Raw genomic sequence first — 26,455 nt, forward strand, 5'->3', positions numbered from 1 at the left:
ATTTATTACGTCCATAACGTAATTACACCCACTAGCAACCATGACAGTTGCGAGCATTTATTCTTTTGAAGTAGGATTTCGCAACAAAAATACAACATGGATAGTTTGGCTTTTATGAGTGTCATGTGTGTGTGTGTGTGTGTGTGTGTGTGTGTGTGTGTCCTGGTTCAAGAAACCTTCCAGAAGAAGAAGAACCGTCTGGGGGCTTCACTTCGGCGCAGATTACCAAACTACTACTACTACCAAAACAAACCTGAGCAGTGTGACCGTGTGCCATGAGGGGAGAGCCGCTCGCTAACGGATCATCTGTTCAAACCCCAAACCACAGAGGCCTGAGTCACTCTCTCTCTCGCTGCTGCAATTGTGATCAGGGCTTTGGACGGGATCACAGCAGCAGCACAGCCACCAGGCACTCTGAGCCCTCTCAAAACACGACATTATAGAACCCCAATGATAGCATAATCTCCTGCACAATATCAACACCGAATCATACAAATGTGGAACTCAACTGGCCCTTCACTCACTCAGTAATATCCACTACCCCCATTCTGTCATTCTCCTCAGACGCTGCCGTCATCTGCTCATGTGTTTTGGATAAGCCTCGATGGTTTTTTGGGGAAAAAATGAAACTGGTAATTTAATTTCGGAGGCGAGAGAGAGAGAGACGGAGAGAGACGGTTCGGAAGAGAGAGCGAGAGAGGGTTGCAACATTTGAGTAGCTGTCAGATTAATCAAAACATCGTTTATCAAGGGCTGGGCTTTAAACTATCACATGTACAACCCAAATATGCCTGCTGGCTTTCTGTGTCAACAGCTCATGTAATAAAGAGAGAGATAGGGCATCCACGGTGAAGCTCGGTAAGTAACACCACGCTTGTTTTCTTTCGGTGGGGGGGGGGAAACCCAATTTACTCCCTTATAAAGCAACAGTATGGAGGGCAACGCTGCTTCTTCAGCTGGAGACCAAAGTAAGGCCCCTCTCTCTCTCTCTCTCTCTCTCCCTCCCCCACCAGGCTTGCTTCCTCTCTGCAGCCACCTAGCGAGCCCGCGGCCCCGGCCTCGTCTAGCATACCAGCAGAGAAATTCCCAGATAAGTAAAACTCGGGAGGGCTCTGGGCTTCAAGGACCGACGCTCCGGCCGTCCCGCCTCCCGGGCTGCGTCACAGGGCTCAGAGCAGCAGCCACTTCCACAAAAGGAATTCCTTCTTACCGCTTGTGTGTGTGTGTGTGTGAGTGTGTGTGTGTGTGTGAGTGAGTGAGAGAGAGAGAATCTATGAAAAAAAAAAAAGAGAAAAAAAAGAGGGAGCAAGTGAGAGAGAAAATGTATGAGTACAGACAGGAGGTAAATAAAGTGTGTGCGTCCATTCGTGTGTGTGTGTGTGTGTGTGTGTGTGTGTGTGTGTGGGTGGGTGTGTGTGAGTGAGTGAGGGAGAGAGAATCTATGAAAAAAAAAAAGAGAAAAAAAAGAGGGAGCGAAAAGTGAGAGAGAAAATGTATGAGTACAGACAGGAGGTAAATAAAGTGTGTGCGTTCGTGTGCGTGTGTGTGTGTGTGTGCGCCAGTGTGTTGGGAGTTAAGAGCACACAGGGCTACTGCGCTGCGCTGGTGCGGGAGGCCAGGGCAGGGTTGCGGCGCTGCGGGGCGGCCAGCTGGGCTCCTGCAGTTGATGAGGCCTGTCGGGAGCCATAAACCCGACTGCTGCCTCTGCCTCTGCTAGAGCACCACCATATATGGGCCTGGGATTCCCATGGAAAAAGAAGGCCGGGATTGAGGCAGCGGGGGGGGGGGGGGGTTAGGGAGATTGTAACTGTACATTTCACTTTGGTGGTTTACGCTTGGCCGCCGAAACAATAGAGAGCTAGAGAGCCCTGCTAGAACCCTGCTAGAGCCGTGCTAGAGCCCTGCTAGCACTAGAGCAGCCATGGGTATTTCGTAGCCAATCAAAGTATTGTTGCTAGGTAGAATACCACATAAAATAAAAACAGTTGGTTTAGTGAGGGTTCCGGAACTCTTCGGCAGTTCCGTGAGCAACTTCCCATTGTAAAGTCTATGGTCATTTGACCCCTGAGGCAGCTCTTATAGTAGGTAAAAAAGGCACGGCTGTTCTAGTGCTAGAGAGCCCTGCTAGAGCCCTGCTAGAGCCCTGCTAGAGAGACCTGCTAGAGACCTGCTAGAGAGACCTGCTAGAGAGCCCTGCTAGAGAGACCTGCTAGAGCCCTGCTAGAGCCCTGCTAGAGAGACCTGCTAGAGACCTGCTAGAGTCCTGCTAGAGCCCTGCTAGAGAGACCTGCTAGAGCCCTGCTAGAGACCTGCTAGAGAGCCCTGCTAGAGCCCTGCTAGAGACCTGCTAGAGAGTCCTGCTAGAGACCTGCTAGAGAGTCCTGCTAGAGAGACCTGCTAGAGACCTGCTAGAGACCTGCTAGAGACCTGCTAGAGAGTCCTGCTAGAGACCTGCTAGAGAGACCTGCTAGAGAGTCCTGCTAGAGAGTCCTGCTAGAGACCTGCTAGAGAGTCCTGCTAGAGACCTGCTAGAGAGACCTGCTAGAGAGACCTGCTAGAGAGCCCTGCTAGAGTCCTGCTAGAGAGCCCTGCTAGAGAGCCCTGCTAGAGTCCTGCTAGAAACCTGCTAGAGAGACCTGCTAGAGAGACCTGCTAGAGAGACCTGCTAGAGACCTGCTAGAGTCCTGCTAGAGCCCTGCTAGAGAGACCTGCTAGAGAGCCCTGCTAGAGACCTGCTAGAGAGACCTGCTAGAGCCCTGCTAGAGAGTCCTGCTAGAGAGACCTGCTAGAGACCTGCTAGAGAGACCTGCTAGAGAGACCTGCTAGAGTCCTGCTAGAGACCTGCTAGAGACCTGCTAGAGACCTGCTAGAGAGCCCTGCTAGAGAGACCTGCTAGAGACCTGCTAGAGTCCTGCTAGAGAGCCCTGCTAGAGACCTGCTAGAGTCCTGCTAGAGTCCTGCTAGAGAGACCTGCTAGAGACTAGGGGTGGGACGATTAGAAAATGTCATGTCACGATTATCGTGGGCAAAATAATCGCGATCCACGATATTATCGCGAGAATTTAAAAAAAAAAAAAAAAAAAAACTTTTTTTTAGAATGCCAATAAAACACACTGTAATCACTTTAACTTAGATTTTGTTGTATTTTTATTGAATCATGTTAATAACATTAACATCATTTTAAAAACATCTTGACAAAAATAAAAATCTTTAATAAAATCTTAAATAAGGTAATGATAAATTATAAGGTATCACTGCATAAATAAAGGAAAAAAATACTGTCAAACAAAACTTGAACACTGACACTTTTCTGTCATCAAACTGAGTGCTAGCCTTGTGGCTTAGAGACTTGAAAGCTTCAAGATAGGTTAAAGTGCAAAAATGTCAACATGTTCACTTTTTCTGCCTTTAGCTGTGCTCGGAGAGGTGTGAGTATGTGCCCACTGGCACTAAACACTCTCTCTGAAGGAACACTAGTTGCAGGTATGCATAGAAGCCTGCGTGCAACCCTGGAAAGGTGAGGCAATGGACACGGGGCCGATGCAGCCATGGTGAGAAGGCTAGCATACGTTAGTGACTGACTGACAAGGCTGACTTGACAGTCACGTTACCCATGCAGGCTGAACAATCGCGCGAGACAAATTTCTGTGAGGATATTCGCGCGCGGCTCATGTGAGAAATCTCAATTATATTACTATTTATTTATAACATAAGATTATTACATTCTCCCTCTCGCCAGTTTGGGGCAACATAGACTTCTCCCCTGGTGCCACGGATAGGGGTTTCAAGCGGTGGGACAGCAAAGGGATGGTTACTATCGGACATTTATATGATACGGAAATACTACTTTCATTTGACCAATTATGTAAGAAATATGACCTACCACGAAATGAGTTTTTCAGATACCTTCAGATACAAAAGTTTTTTAAATAGCCAAAAAGACACTGGCCTCTGTCACCAACCCTCTCCGCTGGAGGAGATAGTCTCTGCTGGAAAGACGAGAGGCATTCTGGGGCTTGGGTATAGAGCACTTTCGAAATATGATAAAGGCAAACCTGCATTTACGCCCAAAGACTGGAATAATGACCTGAACATTAATACTGATGCAGCAACTTGGTCACTAATATGGCAATCGGCAAACGACATCTCAATCTGTAATAGGACGAAGGAAACGCAATTTAGACTACTACAACGTTTGCAGATTACTCCCCAACTTAGACATAAAATGGATCATAACAAATCGGAAATGTGTACAAAGTGTATTACCGAGGTTGGGAGCTTTGTTCATTGTGTTTGGACTTGTAGATATATAGATGATTACTGGAAACATATAGTGGATAAAATTCATCTAATTCTAGATGTTACATTGGATAAGGACCCCATGTGTCTATTGTTTGGGTTGCCAGACAAACAACTTAAAAGTATGCATTCCAAAAGACTTCTGTGTATCCTCACTTTTTGTGCAAGGAAAAATATATTGCTGAAATGGATAGACTGCAAACCGCCTACAATAGCTGGATAGCACAAGGTAATTTTTGATATGATTCCTATGGAATATCTGACATATAGGTATAAGTGTAAGATAAAGACATTCTATAAGATTTGGTCTCCGTTCTTAGATTATATTGGTACCAGACTGGCTGCCATTGTAATGAAAGGTTTGGTGGATTACACTCAAGAAAGTACACAAGACTAATGTGTAACAGATCTACAATGTATGGGTCACAATATTATTTACTGTGCTGGTGTTGTGCTGCCGCTGTGTTTAGGACTGTAAGACATGGATGCTGTCTCCGATGGGGGTGATCCCCCCATATATTATGGCATTTGTTGTCATTTTCTTTTCTGTTTATTTCTGATATGTGACATGGCCTCCTCCCCCCCTGTTTTTTTGTTTTTGTTTTGTTTTGTTTTGTTTGTCTTTGTTTTTTGTTTGTTAGTTTGTTTAAAAAAAAAAAAGAGAAAGAACATTTTCTGTTATTGTTTATGGACAATGTACTGCATAACAAAGTGCAAAACTAGTTTTCTACTATTAATGGGACAATAACCTCCCCCACGGATACTAGTTGTTGTTGTTATGTCCTGTTGTGTACATGTCTCTGTGAAACTCAATAAAAATATTAACAACAACAAAAAACACACATAGGTCACATACATTAATACATACAATAAAAACAGACAGATCAAATCATGATACAGGTGATGGTACTCCTGCTGGGCATTGCTGCCTGACGCACCTCCAACAGTGCCTTTAGAACAGGTGTGCTGTGACACCTCACTGAACACCTATGTGGGCCTAACTGGGTCATCAGCTGGGGACCACCAGTCAGACAAAGCAGTGTTTATAAAACGTAATGCCTATTTAAAAAGTCCAGTCATTTAAAAAAAAAAAAAAAAAAAAAAAAAAAAAAACGATTATGACGATTATTCAACTAATTAAAATTCTCCACGATAAAGTTATCGCGGGTGTTTTTATCGCGATTAACGATAAACACGATAATCGTCCCATCCCTACTAGAGACCTGCTAGAGTCCTGCTAGAGAGACCTGCTAGAGACCTGCTAGAGACCTGCTAGAGAGACCTGCTAGAGAGCCCTGCTAGAGAGCCCTGCTAGAGACCTGCTAGAGTCCTGCTAGAGACCTGCTAGAGACCTGCTAGAGAGCCCTGCTAGAGACCTGCTAGAGAGACCTGCTAGAGCCCTGCTAGAGAGACCTGCTAGAGAGCCCTGCTAGAGAGCCCTGCTAGAGAGCCCTGCTAGAGACCTGCTAGAGTCCTGCTAGAGTCCTGCTAGAGTCCTGCTAGAGAGCCCTGCTAGAGAGCCCTGCTAGAGACCTGCTAGAGCCCTGCTAGAGAGCCCTGCTAGAGCCCTGCTAGAGACCTGCTAGAGACCTGCTAGAGTCCTGCTAGAGTCCTGCTAGAGAGACCTGCTAGAGACCTGCTAGAGTCCTGCTAGAGAGACCTGCTAGAGACCTGCTAGAGACCTGCTAGAGACCTGCTAGAGAGACCTGCTAGAGAGCCCTGCTAGAGAGACCTGCTAGAGACCTGCTAGAGACCTGCTAGAGAGCCCTGCTAGAGAGCCCTGCTAGAGACCTGCTAGAGTCCTGCTAGAGAGACCTGCTAGAGACCTGCTAGAGACCTGCTAGAGACCTGCTAGAGAGACCTGCTAGAGAGACCTGCTAGAGACCTGCTAGAGACCTGCTAGAGAGCCCTGCTAGAGAGCCCTGCTAGAGACCTGCTAGAGTCCTGCTAGAGAGCCCTGCTAGAGAGCCCTGCTAGAGCCCTGCTAGAGTCCTGCTAGAGTCCTGCTAGAGAGACCTGCTAGAGACCTGCTAGAGACCTGCTAGAGTCCTGCTAGAGAGACCTGCTAGAGAGACCTGCTAGAGAGACCTGCTAGAGAGCCCTGCTAGAGAGCCCTGCTAGAGACCTGCTAGAGTCCTGCTAGAGTCCTGCTAGAGAGACCTGCTAGAGACCTGCTAGAGACCTGCTAGAGACCTGCTAGAGAGACCTGCTAGAGAGACCTGCTAGAGAGACCTGCTAGAGAGACCTGCTAGAGACCTGCTAGAGAGACCTGCTAGAGAGACCTGCTAGAGAGACCTGCTAGAGACCTGCTAGAGAGACCTGCTAGAGAGACCTGCTAGAGAGACCTGCTAGAGACCTGCTAGAGAGACCTGCTAGAGAGACCTGCTAGAGTCCTGCTAGAGAGCCCTGCTAGAGAGCCCTGCTAGAGAGACCTGCTAGAGAGACCTGCTAGAGACCTGCTAGAGACCTGCTAGAGCCCTGCTAGAGACCTGCTAGAGACCTGCTAGAGAGCCCTGCTAGAGTCCTGCTAGAGACCTGCTAGAGAGACCTGCTAGAGAGACCTGCTAGAGACCTGCTAGAGAGACCTGCTAGAGACCTGCTAGAGACCTGCTAGAGAGCCCTGCTAGAGAGACCTGCTAGAGAGACCTGCTAGAGACCTGCTAGAGACCTGCTAGAGAGACCTGCTAGAGACCTGCTAGAGCCCTGCTAGAGAGACCTGCTAGAGAGCCCTGCTAGAGAGTCCTGCTAGAGACCTGCTAGAGACCTGCTAGAGAGACCTGCTAGAGAGTCCTGCTAGAGACCTGCTAGAGACCTGCTAGAGAGTCCTGCTAGAGACCTGCTAGAGAGACCTGCTAGAGAGACCTGCTAGAGAGCCCTGCTAGAGCCCTGCTAGAGCCCTGCTAGAGAGCCCTGCTAGAGAGACCTGCTAGAGCCCTGCTAGAGAGCCCTGCTAGAGAGACCTGCTAGAGAGACCTGCTAGAGACCTGCTAGAGACCTGCTAGAGAGTCCTGTTATATGGACCTCCTCTACGTGTACATCACTATAAGGATCAGGCATGAAAATGGGTCGGGGTGAAAAAGGTGAGAAGGAACCTGCTAGGCGGTCCCGGCGGAAAGTTTTTTTTGTGGAAAAATTAGCTTCCATGTGCTCATATCTGATTTCTTTTAGATTTACTCTAGTGGTGGTCACATGCAGAATTACAAGATTGCAAAAAAATAAAATAAAAAAACAAATAAAAATGAATGTAGGTCACCTATTTTGGATTCAAAACGGCGAATTTCGCCGAAAGGTGAGCGATTATCATGCCTGTAGAGAGCCCTGCTAGAGAGCCCTGCTAGAGAGCCCTGCTAGAGAGCCACGTTAGTTTCCGTGAGCTGTTACTGTGGAGGGGCACCAGAGAGGGGGGGAGGCCAGGGAGGTCAGACAGACAGACAGGTCACAGAAACACAAGAGACAGTGTGTCTTGTCTTGTCCCAACTTCTCTGATCTAAAACGGTACAGTAACACAGTGTAATCCAACAGTCGTTTCGCAGGAAAATAGCTGATGAGCTTCCGTGTTCAATGTTGACGTTTCTACCCAAACCATCAAACCACCAGCCGTGTCATTACCCGAGCCCGCGCGGCAGAGGTTGGACGGAGAGGGTAGATAGGGTACGCTACAGGTCTAGGATAGGGTACGCTATAGGCCTGTAAGGGTATTATATATAGATATGGTACGCTACAGGCCTGTAAGGGTATATAGATAGGGTACGCTACAGGCCTGTGTCGGCCCGCCACGCATGCTATGGATCCATACCCATTACCACAGCAGAAATGGATCGCTACCTACCACTGCTATTTTACAAGTAATGGTTCTAGCCATTCACACATCCGAATCCATACATGATCTGGGCTGAATGTCACACATAGGATCAGATGAGTTTCCCTGTTTGGGGCCAAGCTAACCAGACATGACCGTACTGGCTCCTGGTTCGGCCAAACTCCTGCAATTGTCCCACAAACCCACAGTCATCAGATAGTGTTCAGTTGACTCATTGAACCGCGACACAGCCATACTACTACTGAACAGTTTATACAATTAAGAAGGTTGTTGCATTGCTCTCCAATGGAGAGAGGGACATGCATGCATGCTGGCTGGCTGGGTTCTCAGGCGGGAGGGACAGAGAGTGCTGGGCCAATGTGGCTGGGTGTGTGTGTTCCATGTTGGGGGGGCAGAGGGAGAAGGTAGTGGAGGAGGGAGGGAGGGAGGGAAGCTTCGGTGATAAAAAAAAAAAAGCAAGCAGCAAATGAAGCAGAGCTCACTCGTGGAGCCTTGGTAAGGAAATGAGAAAAATAAACACACACTTCCTGTTTCTCTCTCTGCCTGAATGTCTCCCTGACACCACAACCACCCCCCTTCCTCCCTTTCCCCCCAATCAGGAAAGAAGAGGGGCACTGGCGTTCTCCCAGTCCTGAGCTTTCAAACAGACGACAGAGGGCAGAGACACCTTCCACTAGCCAGGGAACATAAACTGATTGAACTGACAAAAGCTCTGGTGGAGGCAGAGTTTTGGCAACTCCTACACGCAGACCCCTGGAGAATGTAAACTGCACTGTAATGTCCTCTTCTCCACTTGGACCTGAGGAGACTGTAGTAAACCAAGACGGCTAAGCTGCCTTTGGGCTGAAGCTATTCCAGTTTAACAGAAAAGGAATGACCACCTGTGATTGGAGGATCCGCGTGCCTTTTACATTACAGCTTCTCCCTCATCCAGATGCATATAGGTCGTGACAGGCAGAGCGCTTAATCACTTATTTGGCAAGCGATCAACATCTGGGATAGACGCTCATTAAAACTCTCTGACCTGACACTCATGTATTCAGGTATTCATGCTCTGAAGAAAAATATGTCAATCAGATAATAATGTACACGATAATGAATGCAAAAAAAACAAAAGAGACAACTAACGGAAGATGTGCATTCCGCTTTCACAGGCGAAAACATTTGCTTATAGAATGTTTATACGCCTGCAGTGTTAATTCCACTAGCCTCTTCAACTGTCAGTAGCACACGCACACACGCACACACGCGCACACACGCGCACACACACACACACACACGCACACACACGCACACACACGCACGCACGCACACACACACAGACACACACAGACACACACACACTAATTAAAAGGCCCTGGCTACACAACTGCACACAGCAGTTTCACTGGCACACAGTCCTGGGCCTGTGGTGGCTCAGCACAAAACAAGACCAAGATCAATGGACTGATCAGGAGGAGGAGGATGGGGCAGACGGCTTCACAACAGAGAGGTTTGTGTTGCATGTGGCGGACTAAGTCTATAGGCTAGGCTAGGACTAAGGCTATAGGCTAGGACTAAGTCTATAGGCTAGGCTAGGCTAGGCTAGGCTAGGCTAGGCTAGGCTAGGCTAGGCTAGGGAAATAGAGAAATTGGGGGCACACACGCAGCGGAGTACGACCTGTAAGGTCTCCTGATGTTCTGGTGAGTCGTATGGCAGTGGAGGTCTGGAGGTCTGCGTTTCCCTTCAACTTTCTGCAAATAGCCTGGAAGGGCATGTACCTGTGGTGCCGTGTGTTGGGTGCATTACCTGTGGTGCCGTGTGTTGGGTGCATTACCTGTGGTGCCGTGTGTTGGGTGCATTACCTGTGGTGTGTTGGGTGCATTCACTTCACCTTTCACCCACTTCATCCGCTGCAGGGATGAGGCCGTTTTCAGATTAATGGAAAGAATGTTGTAACCTCTCCCTCCCACTGACACCACAACAGACACTCTCCCTCCCACTGACACCACAACAGACACTCTCCCTCCTCCCACTGACACCACAACAGACACTCTCCCTGCCACTGACAACACATAAGACAATGAGGAATTCACGGGTCTCGAGTCCAGGTGTTTTCAGTTCAAAAACATCTCATAAACCCCCCCCCAAAAAACACACACACACACACACACACACACACACACACACACAGCGCGAGGCATGTGACTGGTGGAGAGACAGAACACTGGGTTGGCTTCGAGACCAATCGAGAGGAGAGGTGAGCCGGTGCCACAGGGGAAGAGAGAATGAGACAGGCTGAAGTCATCCCAGAAGCATCTCGCAGCAGCCCGATACTATGCCAAGCTTGAGCATGGCCGGAGACGTGGGGGGGGGGGGGGGGGGGGGAGGCGTCTGTCTGTCAAAGATCTTGGCAGCTTACCCTTTCCCGGTTTACCTTTATCAGAAATGTGTCAACAGGTAACTCTTCACCGGGACTATTTCTCACAGACCTGAGGAGCCCTAGCAACGAAGTGAGAGAGCTACGGCCTCTCATGTGGCTGAGAAATAGTCTGCATAGGCAGGAGAACACACAGTGACATCATCAATTGGCATGCAGGGGAGAGCGGAAGTACCAGTGATGGGGGGGGGGGGGGCCTCGGCTTCTGGTTACAAATATGGTAATACTTATGTATGATGCTTTACATTAGAGAGACGCCACAGGACCTTCAGGACTACATCTGTCTTTTTCTTATTAACCACTCACTGTGTCTAAAGTTCGTACAAAAATAATCTGTGAACGGAATCGCTGTCTTACCTCATCCAGCCACGGATTCCCTAGTTTTAGCAGTGCCAGTATTCTGAAGCAGCAATATTTGAAGTTTCACTTTCACTGTTGGCTCGCCTCGCCGTGGCTTGGACCCCAGACGTACCACACGCAGACTGACTATGGGGCACACACACGCAGACTGACTATGGGCACACACACGCAGACTGACTATGGGCACACACACGCAGACTGACTACAGGGCACACGACTGGGATCAGGACTCACTCAGAAGCCCTACGTTTAACACAACAGTCTGAAATTATACAAATGATCGCATATCTGTCAGTTGCCAAACCTGCCTAGTAACACGTACTACTCTAGTAACAACACTGGAGCGAGGTAACTAATTACACGGTATAACGAGTGTCAGCTTCTAATCGTGAGCTAGTGGACCATTGGGACCATTGGGACGGTTGTTTGTTGACATCCGCACAGCGCCTGTCGGATTGAGTGACAGGTCAAGTCCAGAGCCCCGCCGTCACGTAAGAGCACAGTACGTGGCAGAGCTGGGGTCGACTCGGATCCTGTTGAGGAATTCTACTCTCAACCGCGAAGGAAACCAGTTCCAACCTGCAGTGACACTCATCTGAAATACTTCAGGACTGTCCTCACCACTGCAGACCTTCCAGACGAAAGGCGCACCGACACACCACGTCAACGTGGGATAATTACAACACAAACATTCTGGAATGACATTTGAGAAACATTCAAGAGATATGGTACCTGGTCTTTGAATTTAGTAGTTAAGGAGTTAACTTAATCAGGTTGAAGTATATCACGGGGGGCCTTCAGTCGGCAGCCATAGACGCACACGACTAAAGGATATCTTAAATGAGTTGAGGGAAATTGTATTGGCTTTCTATGAGAAGTCTGACTAAGGGAGAGATAGCGGGCAAGGAAGCAATGCAGACATGTCAGAATCAGCAGATGACCCGACATGTTGGAAAGCATCCGAGTGCAACTCCACGCATGGAGGCCTCCCTGCTCATGATTACAGGTTCCATCGGAAACGTCAACATTGTCTGCGTGAAACGGCAAGACTGCCAATTATAAACAGGTAAAATGTGCCAAACTGTGAGCCTGTTTCTAATATTAGTGTTGTCAGTCCTCGGGCTGGGGGACTGGTTCTGTGGTGATTCATATTTTTGGGTGAGAGCGCCATACCACACAGCTGAATATAAACACACATCGTAGACATCGTAAAACGGAAACTTAAGTCACCTTACACAATCAACGAACACCTCCCTGAGTCACCCTCCTCCAAGACCGGCGACTGAACAGACAAAAGAACAATAACATCTACATCTGTCTCCATGCTATATCATAAATAATTTAGTGGCATTTTAATGTATTCTTGTGCCTCTATATTTGCAATTCTAAACACGTGAGTGGCTGCATATATGGGCAGGTCAAAAGCTTTATTTTTAATAACAACAATTTTGTAGAAAACAAAACAAACTATGAAATATGAATTAAAAGCCCTCTCTTTGAAAACGCTCAAATATCTTAAAATGGCATAAACAGTGAGGGACGACCAGCGAGATCACATTACAACATGGAGCCATCTCACTGGACCACTTCACCATAAAACCCAATTGGATACAATTACATTTCATTCAGAGCTGACAGAGTTTCTAATGCAGCTGACCTTTGTGAAGCTAAGCCGGTTGTGCCTCCTCCTCTGTGGTCAGAAGGCATGTGAGAGGCAGGGGTTCAGGCCTGTGAGTGGCAGGGGTCCAGGCTCTTCCTCTGTGGTCAGAAGGGCTGTGAGAGGCAGGGGTTCAGGCCTGTGAGTGGCAGGGGTTCAGGCTCTTCCTCTGTGGTCAGAAGGCATGTGAGAGGCAGGGGTTCAGGCCTGTGAGTGGCAGGGGTTCAGGCTCTTCCTCTGTGGTCAGAAGGCATGTGAGAGGCAGGGGTTCAGGCCTGTGAGTGGCAGGGGTTCAGGCTCTTCCTCTGTGGTCAGAAGGCATGTGAGAGGCAGGGGTTCAGGCCTGTGAGTGGCAGGGGTTCAGGCTCTTCCTCTGTGGTCAGAAGGCATGTGAGAGGCAGGGGTTCAGGCCTGTGAGTGGCAGGGGTTCAGGCTCGTCCTCTGTGGTCAGAAGGGCTGTGAGAGGCAGGGGTTCAGGCTCGTCCTCTGTGGTCAGGAGGGCTGTGAGAGGCAGGGGTTCAGGGGTTCAGGCCCTTCCTCTGTGGTCAGAAGGGCTGTGAGAGGCAGGGGTTCAGGCCTGTGAGAGGCAGGGGTTCAGGCTCGTCCTCTGTGGTCAGGAGGGCTGTGAGAGGCAGGGGTTCAGGCTCTTCCTCTGTGAGCTTTCAACAAAAGAAGTGGGCCACCCTACTGTACCGCCTCCCCTCCTCCACAGACCAAACAGAGCCATGTGCTGGGCTAGGCCTGCAGAGACAGTACTCTGCCAAACAGGCCAGGGCCAGAGACTGACCAACATAGTCAGGTAACGTGTTGTGAGAGGCACAGAGACATGTAGAATACAGCAGAGAGGCACAGAGACATTTAGAATACAGCAGTATAGGAAATATTCACTTCCTTTTTTCCCCAGGGGTATTTTTGTCCCCATGAACTCAGGGGCTGCACTGCTGAAAAACTGAAATACCAAATCTGTAAACATTTCTTATATGTCTTAATTAAATTATTACTTGAAAGAATATGAGAAATTGAAATATTAGTCTTAACGAATATGTAGGCTAAACTCACATTCTTGTTACTGCTTTTCCTTAATGTGACGCAGGCTTTACGTGAATGCACTGTGGACTTCTTTGTTCGTATAAATCAATCAAGAAAGTTTGACTGAAACCATGTTAAACTGCTAACTGAAACTATATGCTACATTTCGGCTGCTGTGGCCAATTAAAATCACAGACACTTCACAGATTGTGTCATTATTGGTCAACATCTTAAGATATGTGAAAAGTTGTGAAAGAGTCCAAACAGTGAAAAGTCAGAAGTTGTGATTTATGGGAGAACTCTCTCTCTGCCTTGGTGTGAAACAGTAACGACAAAGTATTCAGCCTCTCCTGAGTCTCACCATTCCTTTCATTATCTTCAAAGGTGAACTGTATCAAATGTCCCTTGTAATGAGAAGGAGTGCCATGCTTCCCTGTAAAGCAGTCACAGCTTGATTCAACTCAATTAAACTTAATTTAGCCCAAATTAGGCCGGCCTGCGCTAAGCTTTCAGGTCCAGACAGACGCAAACTCACACTTTGGATCAGCTGATCCGTGGGTAATCTTAAACTCCCCTCGTTTCACTCAAAGGTAAGTGAGTTTACAGCCATGGGAACCAGAGTTTTAGGAGCGCTGCATGACTGAGACATAACGCGTTCCCAAAGTTAGCCTAGTACCTCCGCCACAGGGACTAAAGAGGACGGCAACACTTAGAGGCCTTCAGGACGTCCAGTAAACCAGTAAACCCATCTCCCAAACAAAGAACTAACCAACTAAAAGAGGTGGATTCAAGAAGCATTTCAACACACCTACACACCTCCTGCTGTGTGACAGTTTGTTCATCTATAGCTATGAACAGGTGAGTCAGGGTAGAGCTAGTAGAGAAATGCGATGTACAGATGTTAGTCTGACTCAGGCGTTAGGCCCCGCCCACCCCGTGAGTTGGAGAGCACCCGAGGGCCAGGGCTGGAGCAGGGGTAATTATGTAATGAAGCTGGTGTTGATTTGGACCGGAGTGCAGTGAGGCCCCGTGCCCTGGCAGTTTGTTCCATTTCGAGATTCAGGCAGTTTGTGTGTGATTCTAAACTACTGCTGCTGCTGCTGTTGGCTGGCTTTCTCTGCTCTGTCAGGGTTATGCAACTCCCTGTGCATGCAGACACAAGTGACTAACAACCTGGCAAGAGACTTTGTGCACGGTAACACTGAGAGACATCTTTAATCGATTCCAGTGTGATAATTCTGGTGTGTCATGTGACCTACTGACCAGGGAGACATTTCTCCTGATGTCATGCCTACCGTTCATCTCTCCGACGGACTGGCTTGTATCCTGAAACCTCTCAACACCACAGCACCCATACCTATCAATACCACATCAAACCTCTCAATACCACAGCAACCATACCTATCAATACCACATCAAACCTCTCAATACCACAACAACCATACCTATCAATACTAGGGATGCTCCGATCTGGATTTTTGGGGCCGATACCGATCACCGATTTTTTTCCTCAAGATCAACCGATACCGATACCGATACCGATTTTTTACAAAATACATAACTGTAGGCCTACTGACTGGACAGCCTACATATTTTTTGCTTTTTAGACAAAAGTTTTGATCCATTAGGCACCAAGCAAACGCAGACCCATTTTTATGGCATAGTAAAAGTCTGGCCTATCACCCAGTTAGGGCCTGAAGCCCAAGTCAGTCGATATGGCTGTATAAAAGACATCATAAACGTGGCCTTCATGGTTTACATACTGTTACGTCCTCCTATGTTTTCTGTTCAGTTATCTGTCTTCCCCAGAAAAAAGAAAAAAAAAAAAAAAAAAAAAAAGATCGGTTTTTGCGATCGCCCATTTTTGCCGGTCACCGATCGAGTCATTTGGAGTGAAATCGGCCGATTTAAATCGGTGGCCGATAAATCGGAGCATCCCTAATCAATACATCATACCTCTCAATACCACAACAACCATACCTATCAATACCACATCAAACCTCTCAATACCACAGCACCCATACCTATCAATACCACATCAAACCTCTCAATACCACAGCACCCATACCTATCAATACCACATCAAACCTCTCAATACCACAGCACCCATACCTATCAATACCACATCAAACCTCTCAATACCACAGCACCCATACCTATCAATACCACATCAAACCTCTCAATACCACAGCAACCATACCTATCAATACCACATCAAACCTCTCAATACCACAGCAACCATAACTATCAATACCACATCAAACCTCTCAATACCACAGCAAACACACCTATCAATACCACAGCACCCATACCAACCTGACAGATCTACTGTAAGGAAGACCCTGGACAATATCATTCCGAAAAGATGAAGGCGCGAGCTAGAGATTGTAAATTATATTTTAAAAAGGACCGCGAGTCCTGAATCAATCAAGAGAGAGGTCAGGTATGAGTCGTTCCATGTGGTCGTTTTCTCGTGCAAACCCTGCCTCTCTTATTCTCTCTGCCATGGCCTTGAAGGGGCAGAGTGGGCAACAGTCAGCTGGCCTGAGCGAGGGAAGGCCGAGAGAGAGAGAGAGAGAGGGGGGGAGGTGGGGGAGAGGGAGGGTTAGGTGACAGCTGAGGAATGCCTGCTCTCTCTTTGCCATGGTTTCCACCGACTGTCATTTGAGGAATGTACGCCAGGACGACGGGTCGGGGAATGCTACCCACCCTGACTAGAGCACGTCTACTCGCCGTCCTGCCCGGCTCATTCACAACTCCCCGGGCCTCCTCTCCTCTCCGTTCTGCAGCTAGCCCTTTACTCCTGGACCTGAAGGGCTGCAGAGGCCTTTGCAGGCCTTTGTTAAACACCAGATTCAACTCATCCCTAATTAATTGAACCGAGGAGGACCTGTCGGTTCCTCAAGAACGACACTGAGCGGTTGGGAAAAGCGGGAGCACGCCGTGACCGCGGAGGCCTTCTGATAGAGATCCCCACAGACTAAACCCTCTTAAGCGAGCCGGACTACATTGTGTGACTCACCGACAGACACAACCTCTGAATGTATGACAGGTCTCCACTACAAAGCCATGCTACCTAGAGCATTTGTAGTGACTCATACCCAAACTTAGTAGCTCCTGAAACCCAGTCAGACAGGGGAACTTGTGTGTGGTTTTCATAACGTCAGCGCTCACCAGTATAACCACCACTACACCTGAGGAGCTACCCCCAACACAACAAGAGGTCACTGACTTGTGTCGTCAACATTAGACAACCCCAGAAACATTTAATGGAGATATAATAATAATAATAATACATCTTAATTTCAGTGTGACAGGTCAAACTATTGTCACTAAGCAAACTATTAGCCTACAACAATGAAGAATATTGACACCCCATTTGTCTCTATAAATAGATACGCAGGTCAAACCGCAGGCAGAAGACCACTAATCCTATCCACCCAGTAAAGGGAGAGGTGTTATTAGGGATGAATGTGTTACAGATTGGGGGAGGTGGGGGACATCAGATCTACCAGGCGTGATTCTGTTAGACTCGGCCTGGGACACATTAACACTAAAGGCCTCCATTATCTTAAAGGCTCTTAATGACAGGCTCAGCCCATTTTGGGAGGTTCAATGATCAGGGTAACATCACTGAACAAATCCACCTTGAACAGAGAGATTCACACAGTGGATAATAATTTCCCCATCAAGGACTGATTAGGCGGATAACCAAAACAAACCTGAGAGGCAACACAGACAGACAGACAAGACGCTTTCACTGTGAATGTCAGACGAGTCTGGCAACCTAAGTGAACCAACATCAGCATGACCTTCCTGCAATCCTAGGATTAGCACGTTAAACTCAAAAGCCCTATATCGCCTTCAACTCCTTTCTAAGACCCCGAAGCCAGGGATCACATGCTGGACACACACACACACACACACACACACACACACACACCTACAGAGCTGCTCCTACTCTCTCCAGACATGGTCTCAAGTGCTGCATCGCAAATTATTTTCTCTCTGTTCGTCCCTGGACACCGGTCCAAAAAAAGGCAACATTTCCACCCAGCGAGGCTCTGCGGGGGTGGGGGCTGTGCGGGGTGGGGGGGGGGGGGCTGGCTAATTCCAGCTGAAATTAAAGCAGACTCAGTCACTGCTAAACGAAGGGGTGATTAAAAATACAAACAACCAATGGTACAGCATGCAAGGACATAGCTTCCACAGCCCAGTAAGCCTGGTCAGACAGAGCCTTGCATTAGCGTCGTATAGCCCAGCCTAGCTGATCAAGGTGCACATCACAACACTTCCACACAGAGGATGATGCATTGCTTTAGCACACAGGACATCTGGGTGGTGAGTAATGCAATGAGATCACTCCAGATCGACGATTAGACACTTCCAGTATGTAACAGCTCATCCACAAACCATTCATTACATCTTTATCATCATCAACTGTTTGTAATGTTACTTTTGTAATATGGAGGAGACTGGTATGCCGTGTGTGCCTTGATGGAGAGTTAGGCCTAATCAGTAGCACAATGCACAGTGATCACATTAACATGTTGGTCAGTGACCATCATGTAGACTTGTTTGGCAAAATATAAAGTGGTTTATTTCATCCAGCTGAAAGCGACCGGTAGCCTATAGTAAACATTGCATTCCCTGTCAGATGTGTCTGCCATTATTAGGCTGCAGAAAGATAACAACTTTAGGTCCACCTTGGTAATTCATAGAATACATCTTTGATTCCAATCCAAAGTGTAACAGTAATAACTAATGACATTTCGGTGAATGCCTAAAATTGATTGTGGCCAAAAGGGATTTTGATAGGTAGGGCATATCAGCTTGCAATTTGCAATTCATGCAAATTACATAACGCATTTGTAAAACTATATTACAGGACCAGATATCGATATAGCTGGACTACGTCTACCTTACAAGAGCAGAGAAGGAAAACTAGGCCAGATCTAACACAGATTAGGTAATACAGATCGTAGCAGATAGGGAAAATGGTGCTGGTCCATGGAATTCTGCAAAATCAACAGTGCATGGTGAAAATGAACTGTCCCGGCCGCTGTCAATCACAATACTGTCATATAAACGACACCGCTCTCGGATCTAAACCAAGTCAGACATTTCTTGTTTAGAAGAGAATCTATGGTCAATGTCAAGAGACGCGGCTCCTATTCTAACCGTCGTTAGCAACGAGTAGGCTAGCTATAATCATCAAAGACTGTGGGGTATGCTTAACCTTAACATTTATTGAAACAAAAATATAACACGTATGTGTCTGACGCAGTAAATCGGTCGTTCTACCCTGTTTCAAAGTAGACTGCGGCATAGCTTGGAAGCTAACATCTTTTCTGATGAAAAAGAAACACCCTCCTCCCGTCCAAGAACAAGAGCACTTCAACGACCATTTGAACTGTTATCACTGTTATCACTGTTATCTCTGTTATCTCTGTTATCTCTGTTATCTCTGTTATCTCTGTTATCTCTGTTATCTCTGTTATCTCTGTTATCTCTGTTATCTCTGTTATCTCTGTTATCTCTGTTATCTCTGTTATCTCTGTTATCTCTGTTATCTCTGTTATCTCTGTTATCTCTGTTATCTCTGTTATCTCTGTTATCTCTGTTATCTCTGTTATCTCTGTTATCTCTGTTATCTCTGTTATCTCTGTTATCTCTGTTGTCTCTGTTGTCACTGTTATCTCTGTTATCTCTGTTGTCTCTGTTGTCACTGTTGTCACTGTTGTCACTGTTGTCACTGTTGTCACTGTTATCTCTGTTATCTCTGTTGTCACTGTTGTCACTGCTGTCACTATTATCTCTGCATTACATACTCGATGTGCTCCAAACTGACAGCTAGCAAATTACATTTCCCATAATGGTTTAATATCCAGATGGTTAGGCAGCTGGCTGTCTTAGCTGACAATCTAGCTAACAAGATAGCCGCTTCAGGTTAGGGTTAGCTAAACGTTTTCCACCATTTTTTTTTGCAAATACCAGCTACAGACAGCTAGCAGTGGTTTGCCTGTAGAAGTAGAATAGCTCGTCTAGCAGCCTCTGGCTGACCAGCAAACCGAGGAAATAAACGTCTTTTTGTACGCCATTGTTTACACTAAACGGCACCGATTTGTGGAACGGAACCATTAACGTCTCCTTCATTCTAGAACCATTAACGTATCCTTCGTTCTAGAACCATTAACGTATCCTTCGTTCTAGAACCATTAACGTCTCCTTCATTCTAGAACCATTAACGTCTCCTTCATTCTAGAACCATTAACGTCTCCTTCATTCTAGAACCATTAGCGTATCCTTCATTCTAGAACCATTAGCGTATCCTTCATTCTAGAACCATTAACGTATCCTTCATTCTAGAACCATTTAGCGTATCCTTCATTCTAGAACCATTAACGTATCCTTCGTTCTAGAACCATTTAGCGTATCCTTCATTCTAGAACCATTAGCGTATCCTTCATTCTAGAACCATTAACGTATCCTTCTTCATTCTAGAACCATTAGCGTATCCTTCATTCTAGAACCATTAGCGTATCCTTCGTTCTAGAACCATTAACGTATCCTTCTTCATTCTAGAACCATTAACGTCTCCTTCATTCTAGAACCATTAGCGTATCCTTCATTCTAGAACCATTAGCGTCTCCTTCATTCTAGAACCATTAGCATAGATCCTTCATTCTAGAACCATTAACGTCTCCTTCATTCTAGAACCATTAGCGTATCCTTCGTTCTAGAACCATTAACGTCTCCATCATTCTAGAACCATTAACGTATCCTTCATTCTAGAACCATTAACGTCTCCTTCATTCTAGAACCATTAACGTATCCTTCATTCTAGAACCATTATCGTATCCTTCATTCTAGAACCATTAACGTCTCCTTCATTCTAGAACCATTAACGTCTCCTTCATTCTAGAACCATTAACGTCTCCTTCATTCTAGAACCATTAGCGTATCCTTCATTCTAGAACCATTAGCGTATCCTTCATTCTAGAACCATTAACGTCTCCTTCATTCTAGAACCATTAACGTATTCTTCATCATTCTAGAACCATTAGCGTCTCCTTCATTCTAGAACCATTAACGTCTCCTTCATTCTAGAACCATTAACGTATTCTTCATCATTCTAGAACCATTAGCGTCTCCTTCATTCTAGAACCATTAACGTCTCCTTCATTCTAGAACCATTAGCATAGATCCTTCATTCTAGAACCATTAACGTCTCCTTCATTCTAGAACCATTAACGTATCCTTAATTCTAGAACCATTAACGTCTCCTTCATTCTAGAACCATTAGCGTATCCTTCATTCTAGAACCATTAACGTATCCTTCTTCATTCTAGAACCATTAGCGTATCCTTCATTCTAGAACCATTAGCGTCTCCTTCATTCTAGAACCATTAGCATAGATCCTTCATTCTAGAACGGGGGTGTTAGTCAGAGATCTCGTCCGACAGACAGACCCTGGCTGCTCAGATCAGATCAGGGTGGTAGGTTGTTCCTCCTCGCCCATTCAACACAACCACCACCACACAGCCCAGTACAGTACACGGCCCAGTCTCTACGTTAGGCTACTAGCCTTCCTACCAGCCTACTGTTGCTAGTTATGCTAGCTCCTAAGCTAAGCCAAGCTAGCTCTGTTCTCCATGACTGTGGGACGTGTTGCTTAGATCAGACCAGACCAGGGTGTTTCATGGCGTTCCTCATTCAACACAGTCAACACCACCACACAGCCCCAGTACAGTACACGGCCCAGTCTCTGCGTCGAGACAGAGGCCAGGTAAACATGGTAAACACGGACCGAGAGACTCCTTTTGGAATGGAATGGACTTTATTTGTCATTGCTACAGTACAGGTACCAAACAACGACTTTTCTTTCTTTCTCTCTCCCCCATAACTGACAACTGACAGTGTCTACCATCTTTGACAACAACAACACACGGTCAGTGTCGACCAACTGTCGACCCCCGGACGTTATGTTATATAACACCGGACCCCCCCCAACCCAACCCACCTGGTGCAGGGCGGTCAGCCCGTCGACGTTGGCGTAGTTGATGTCGGCTCTGCCCCCCCCGGTCCCCCCGGTGCCCCCGGTGTCCCGGTCCAGCAGCATCCGCAGCACCTCCTCCGTGTCCCCGCTGGAGCAGGCGGCCAGGAACACCGCGCCGTCGTCGAACTTCACCCGGGTCCGGGTCTTCTTCAGCACCGGCGGCTCCAGGTCCGTCTGCGAGCCCAGCCAGCGCTTCAGCTGCTCGTTCCGCTTCTGCTTGGCGTTGTCCGCCATCTTCATAACCCCCTCCTTCTCCTTCCTTCCTCCTGGGTCTGTCTCGGAGCTTCTTATCGGGAGAGACGGAGGATATACTTTATACACGGCCACTATCCCACAGCGCGCTGGGGCGTGGGATGTCGGGGGGGGAGAGGGGAGAGAGTTGAGAGGGTTGTTTTCCATAACCTCGCGAGACTTTCTGGGTTGTTTTCCATAAACTCGCGGTTTTCCATAAACTCGCGAGACTTTCTGGGTTGTTTTCCATAAACTCGCGAGACTTGTGGGGGGTTGTGTTGGTGAGTGGGGGATGGGATGGCCGGAGCGCACACTGGGTTCGTTCTTGTCCAATCAAAGTCGTTTGATTGGACGAGAGGCGAGTGAGTGAGCGCGCATTAGTTTCCAGAGCGAGTTGACGAACGCAGCCAGAGTATGTACGTCACCGTCGGGATCTGCAGTGTAACGTCATCATAGTCATACGCAGATGAGGGGTAGTGTGTTATTGTTGATCAGATTAAGGCCTCGAGCCCAGTGTTATGTCTTGTTTTGTCATTGTAAGTTGGATCAGAGATGTTTTCAGCTGTTTTTCATTTAAGCGAAATAGTTTTCTTGATTCGAAAATATGTATTTAAAATGATGCTGTGTAGTTTGGAATGGGAATCAAACAAACAGATCAACTGAATTTATAGCTTCGTCTTTAGATTTTCGTCTTTTACATTTCCAACGTTCAGATGAGAAGTTATTGCTCATCCGTCGGAAATAGCCATACAACTGACGGCCAATAAAAAAAATAAAAATACTGACAGTGGAAATTAGCCAGCATCTAATCCTTGACTCTTATATAACAGCACCGATTCTAAAAGGGTGCAATTCTAAGCCCCCAAAGCAGAACTCGCAGCTTATTGAAGGTGGCAAATTGAGCTGGCTGCTGTTTGCATAAACTCTCCACAAAACAAGAAGTGAAATCAATGTTGCAGAGCCGACAGCAGACAGACACACAAACAGGCCAAATATAGTGACATTCTGATAGGCCTTTATTCATCAAGAATGTAACGGTAATGCAATCTTGTAATGCAATGTTGCAAACATTAGAGTCATATAATATATCAACTGCATTCATGTAACCCATGAAGGAAACTTGAAGGAAAGTTCTCCCAAATAGGTTTCAATTGAGTCATTGTGTAAATATGTAATAGAATATGTACTAATTATAGTAATAATTACATATTTACATATGTAATATGTACATATGTAATATGTTCAGGTAATCAGACATATTAAATTGTAAAAAAAATAAAAATAACAGTAGTTCACCAAATACAGTATGTCTCAATGAAATGTGTGGTTGTGTTATTGTGGTAGGGCATCAGCGTATTCAGTCTGTGCCCATCTGTGTAAGCAGGATGCCCCTCCTCAGACGAGCCATTAGAGACAGAGACCGATGCCACTGGAACATTAGCAGAGGAGTTCAGGAGGTAATTACATTAGATATGACAGACAAGTGGGAGGCTCCAGCCCTAGTGTTCTGCAGCAGTCAGTGGATCAATATCGGACACCGTTTAGCGGCCAGTATGCAACAATACAACTGCAGAAAACTGTTGACTTCCTCCTTGGCCTCAGATAGGGTGGTAACCCACGGTAACCCAAGGCCGCATGGCTGGATCAGCTTTCAGTAGGTGATGTGTGTTTGTTGGTACAAATGTTGTGTGAGAGGATTGTATCAGCTATAACCAGATACTGACTCTTGTTGTTTTCACAATATTTCTGTGGCAAAATATCAATGTCAAAGTATCACCCGCAACCTTAAACGGCTGTTGATAAAGTCATTGCAGAAATCTCCTACGAACACAATATTTATTCTAGTGTTTAATCCACATGAGCTATCCGTGTAATTTTAGATCTGTGGTATGGAGGGAGAGTTTTAGAGACACAATAGCAGCATTAAACACCTTTTGCCACAAACGAGTACCTGTAATGACTTGATTGGACCACTTGAAGTGGCAGGAATGTCTAGTGGACCCAGGCGCTGGCTGGGGTGGTCCAGCTTAGCCCAGAGTTAAATGCAAGGTGGCCCGGCAAAGAGTGTTTTTTATTTTGGCACCACTGTGCGTTATTATTGGCAGACGCGCATGTGTACGCGGCAGGGGGGGGGGGTTTGCTTCCTTGTATGCAGGTTGTGGCTTTGTTGCTAGAGCCCAGTTCCTAGGCAGTCATGGAGCACGCCGGAACACTTCTCAAGTGAGGGTGCCATTAACTGTCATGTTCATAATGATAGTGTTTACGGGTTTAAAGTGCAATAATTGTCGGCCTAATTGCGCAGCTAATTCGGGTGGGAATGGCTCCAGGATCTCAACATAGTTTATTTCCTAAAATGAACAGATCATTCAAAAGTGTAGAGAGGTTGGCGAAAACAAAATCGGTTTTGTTTTCAGTGGAACGGCGAAACACGGCGTCTTTCCCACTTCGTATCGATGCCTATCATAGCCTCGTAGTGTCTATTTCCAGGCAGCTCGGTTTGACAAGCCACTTCATTTGTCACGAGACCTCCTGTTGTCTATCAGTACCATAGATTGAGTTGAGAGATACTGCCTTGTGGACGATTGGACACCAACCCACTGGACTGACAATATGAGCCAGAGAGCTGTCAGAGCAAAAGGCTTGATCCAAAACATTTACACAGCTTGAATCAGGAGCACAACTTCAAGGCAAGACTACCGTGAAGTGAAAACCAGGGGTTAGCGCCGTTGTCTTCACCTACAATGCTTCTTCTTTTTCACGAGCCCGAGAACATCCATCAGGGCCCGTGGATGTCCAGCGAGGACAGACTTTTACAGTAATTGATTTCTGCAGACGTGGCGTATGAATCAACCTCCTGGCAGGACACAGGGCTGAGGCGTGGTGGGTTGTGGGCCAAGGAGGACCGGAGGGCCAAGATACACAGAGGGGGGGGGGGGGGGGGGCGGGGGGGATCAACCGCTGTTCATCCTGATTTACTGGAACCCTCTAAGACAATCCATGCTGCTAAAGGGCGTCATGAGCTCCTTGGAGGGAGGTCTGGAGGTCTGCTGAGTCACAGGGGAGGGGAGGGGAGCACGCCGAGCGGCCGTGGTGTCAGGATGTCGGCCCAGTGTTTTTTATATTGTCTGATATCAGGAGAGTTAGTGGAGCGGTGATGTGCTAGCTGCCGTTGGGCAGGGAGCAGGCCGCCCGCTGATGGACGGTGTGAGAGTGAATCCATGTGTGACTCGTTCAGCTCAGGGTGTGAGGAAGACAGAGAGTTCTTCGCAAGGCGTGAGCTCATGGTCCATGTGTTTACTGAATACCAACTAACCAGAACAGAGCAATACATCACAGATACATAGAGATCATCACTCAGGCATCACACCGCCATAACAGAGCAGTCGAACACTGATGCGTCACTGTTCACCCATATCCCCATGTTTGTGCTGTGAGGTGATTACAACATCTGCCACACTGTATTGTAACACTGACGATCAGTCTATGAGCGCGTCTGCAAATCGTTCTGCTCGACTTTTTTAACAGGGGTGCATAAACTCCAAGGAGATCATTAACACAGCATAAACATTTCCTATTATACAAATAAAGTGGGTTTTATAATAATGGAGGGGATCGCTTTTAACCAATTAGCTCACACCATATTGACTACTGCTACACAACACCAAAACAACAATCAGTATTATGCCAAATGTAGGCTAGGTAAAGTTCCTGCCTCTGCTGGCAGCTGTTGATATGCATTGCAGGAAGTTCCACTAAGCCCACTAATTGTGACGTTCTCCATTTTTGGTCAAATTTTTTTTTTTACATAATCTGATTCTTTAGGTGTTTATTAATGCCTGTGTGGTGTTATTTTTAAAATGTTGGCTTTTTTGAGTTAGTAATTAATAAAATACAAAGGTTCCATCTCACAAAACATAATGGAATGTAAAAACTTTGACGCTCAATATCTCTAAACTACCCTAAACGGAGATAGAACCATTCTAAGCTCACGTAATGTAGCAGGGGGCACTAAATGGAGTCAAACTATACCACCTTTTTAACAACGTTAACCGTCTTTTAGCAATCAGTAACAATACACACACACACACATGCACACACACACACACACACACACACACACACACACACACACACACACACACTGAGGTTGAGCACCTGGTTACACTATCACCAGGTTATACCTTCACCACATGTGCTCTATATGAGCATATATGCTCAACCATATGGGAGAGATTTAGCAGCGACATCTTTCCCACAGGTTAGATTACACCAAACCAGCCACTAATTACACGTTACGTGAAGACCATTTCACATCAAACACGGTAAATCCGTTTACTTGGTTTAGGATTGCAGAGATCATAGGTATGATGGCAGCAGTGAGGAAGACTGGAGACAGACACAGGCAGACCCAAACATGGTAGCGAGTTGGCTATGTCCGCGAGGCAGGTGGAGAGCACCACGGAACCATGTGTGTGTATGGTGTGTGTGTGTGTGTGTGTATGGTGTGTGTGTGAGTGGTGTGTGTGTGTGTGTGTGTGTATGGTGTGTGTGTGTGTGTGTGTGTATGGTGTATGGTGTGT

At 46.8% G+C, this 26,455-nt stretch overlaps 1 protein-coding gene across 1 annotated transcript in view; it reads right to left on the reverse strand.

The window, feature by feature from the left end:
* Window positions 1-21,884, reverse strand: part of ppp1r12a (protein phosphatase 1, regulatory subunit 12A) — a gene marked incomplete at both ends in the record, with an annotated part of 84,788 nt that extends 62,904 nt beyond the window's left edge. The window contains one exon of the mRNA XM_080537489.1: window positions 21,609-21,884. Coding sequence (XP_080393615.1) covers window positions 21,609-21,884 — 276 coding nt within the window. The remainder of the gene's footprint in view (window positions 1-21,608) is intronic.
* Window positions 21,885-26,455: the final 4,571 nt, after the last annotated feature.

The sequence above is a fragment of the Nansenia antarctica genome (genome assembly GCF_963989245.1).
Source record: "Nansenia antarctica genome assembly, chromosome: 8".
NCBI classification, from domain to species: Eukaryota; Metazoa; Chordata; class Actinopteri; order Argentiniformes; family Microstomatidae; genus Nansenia; species Nansenia antarctica.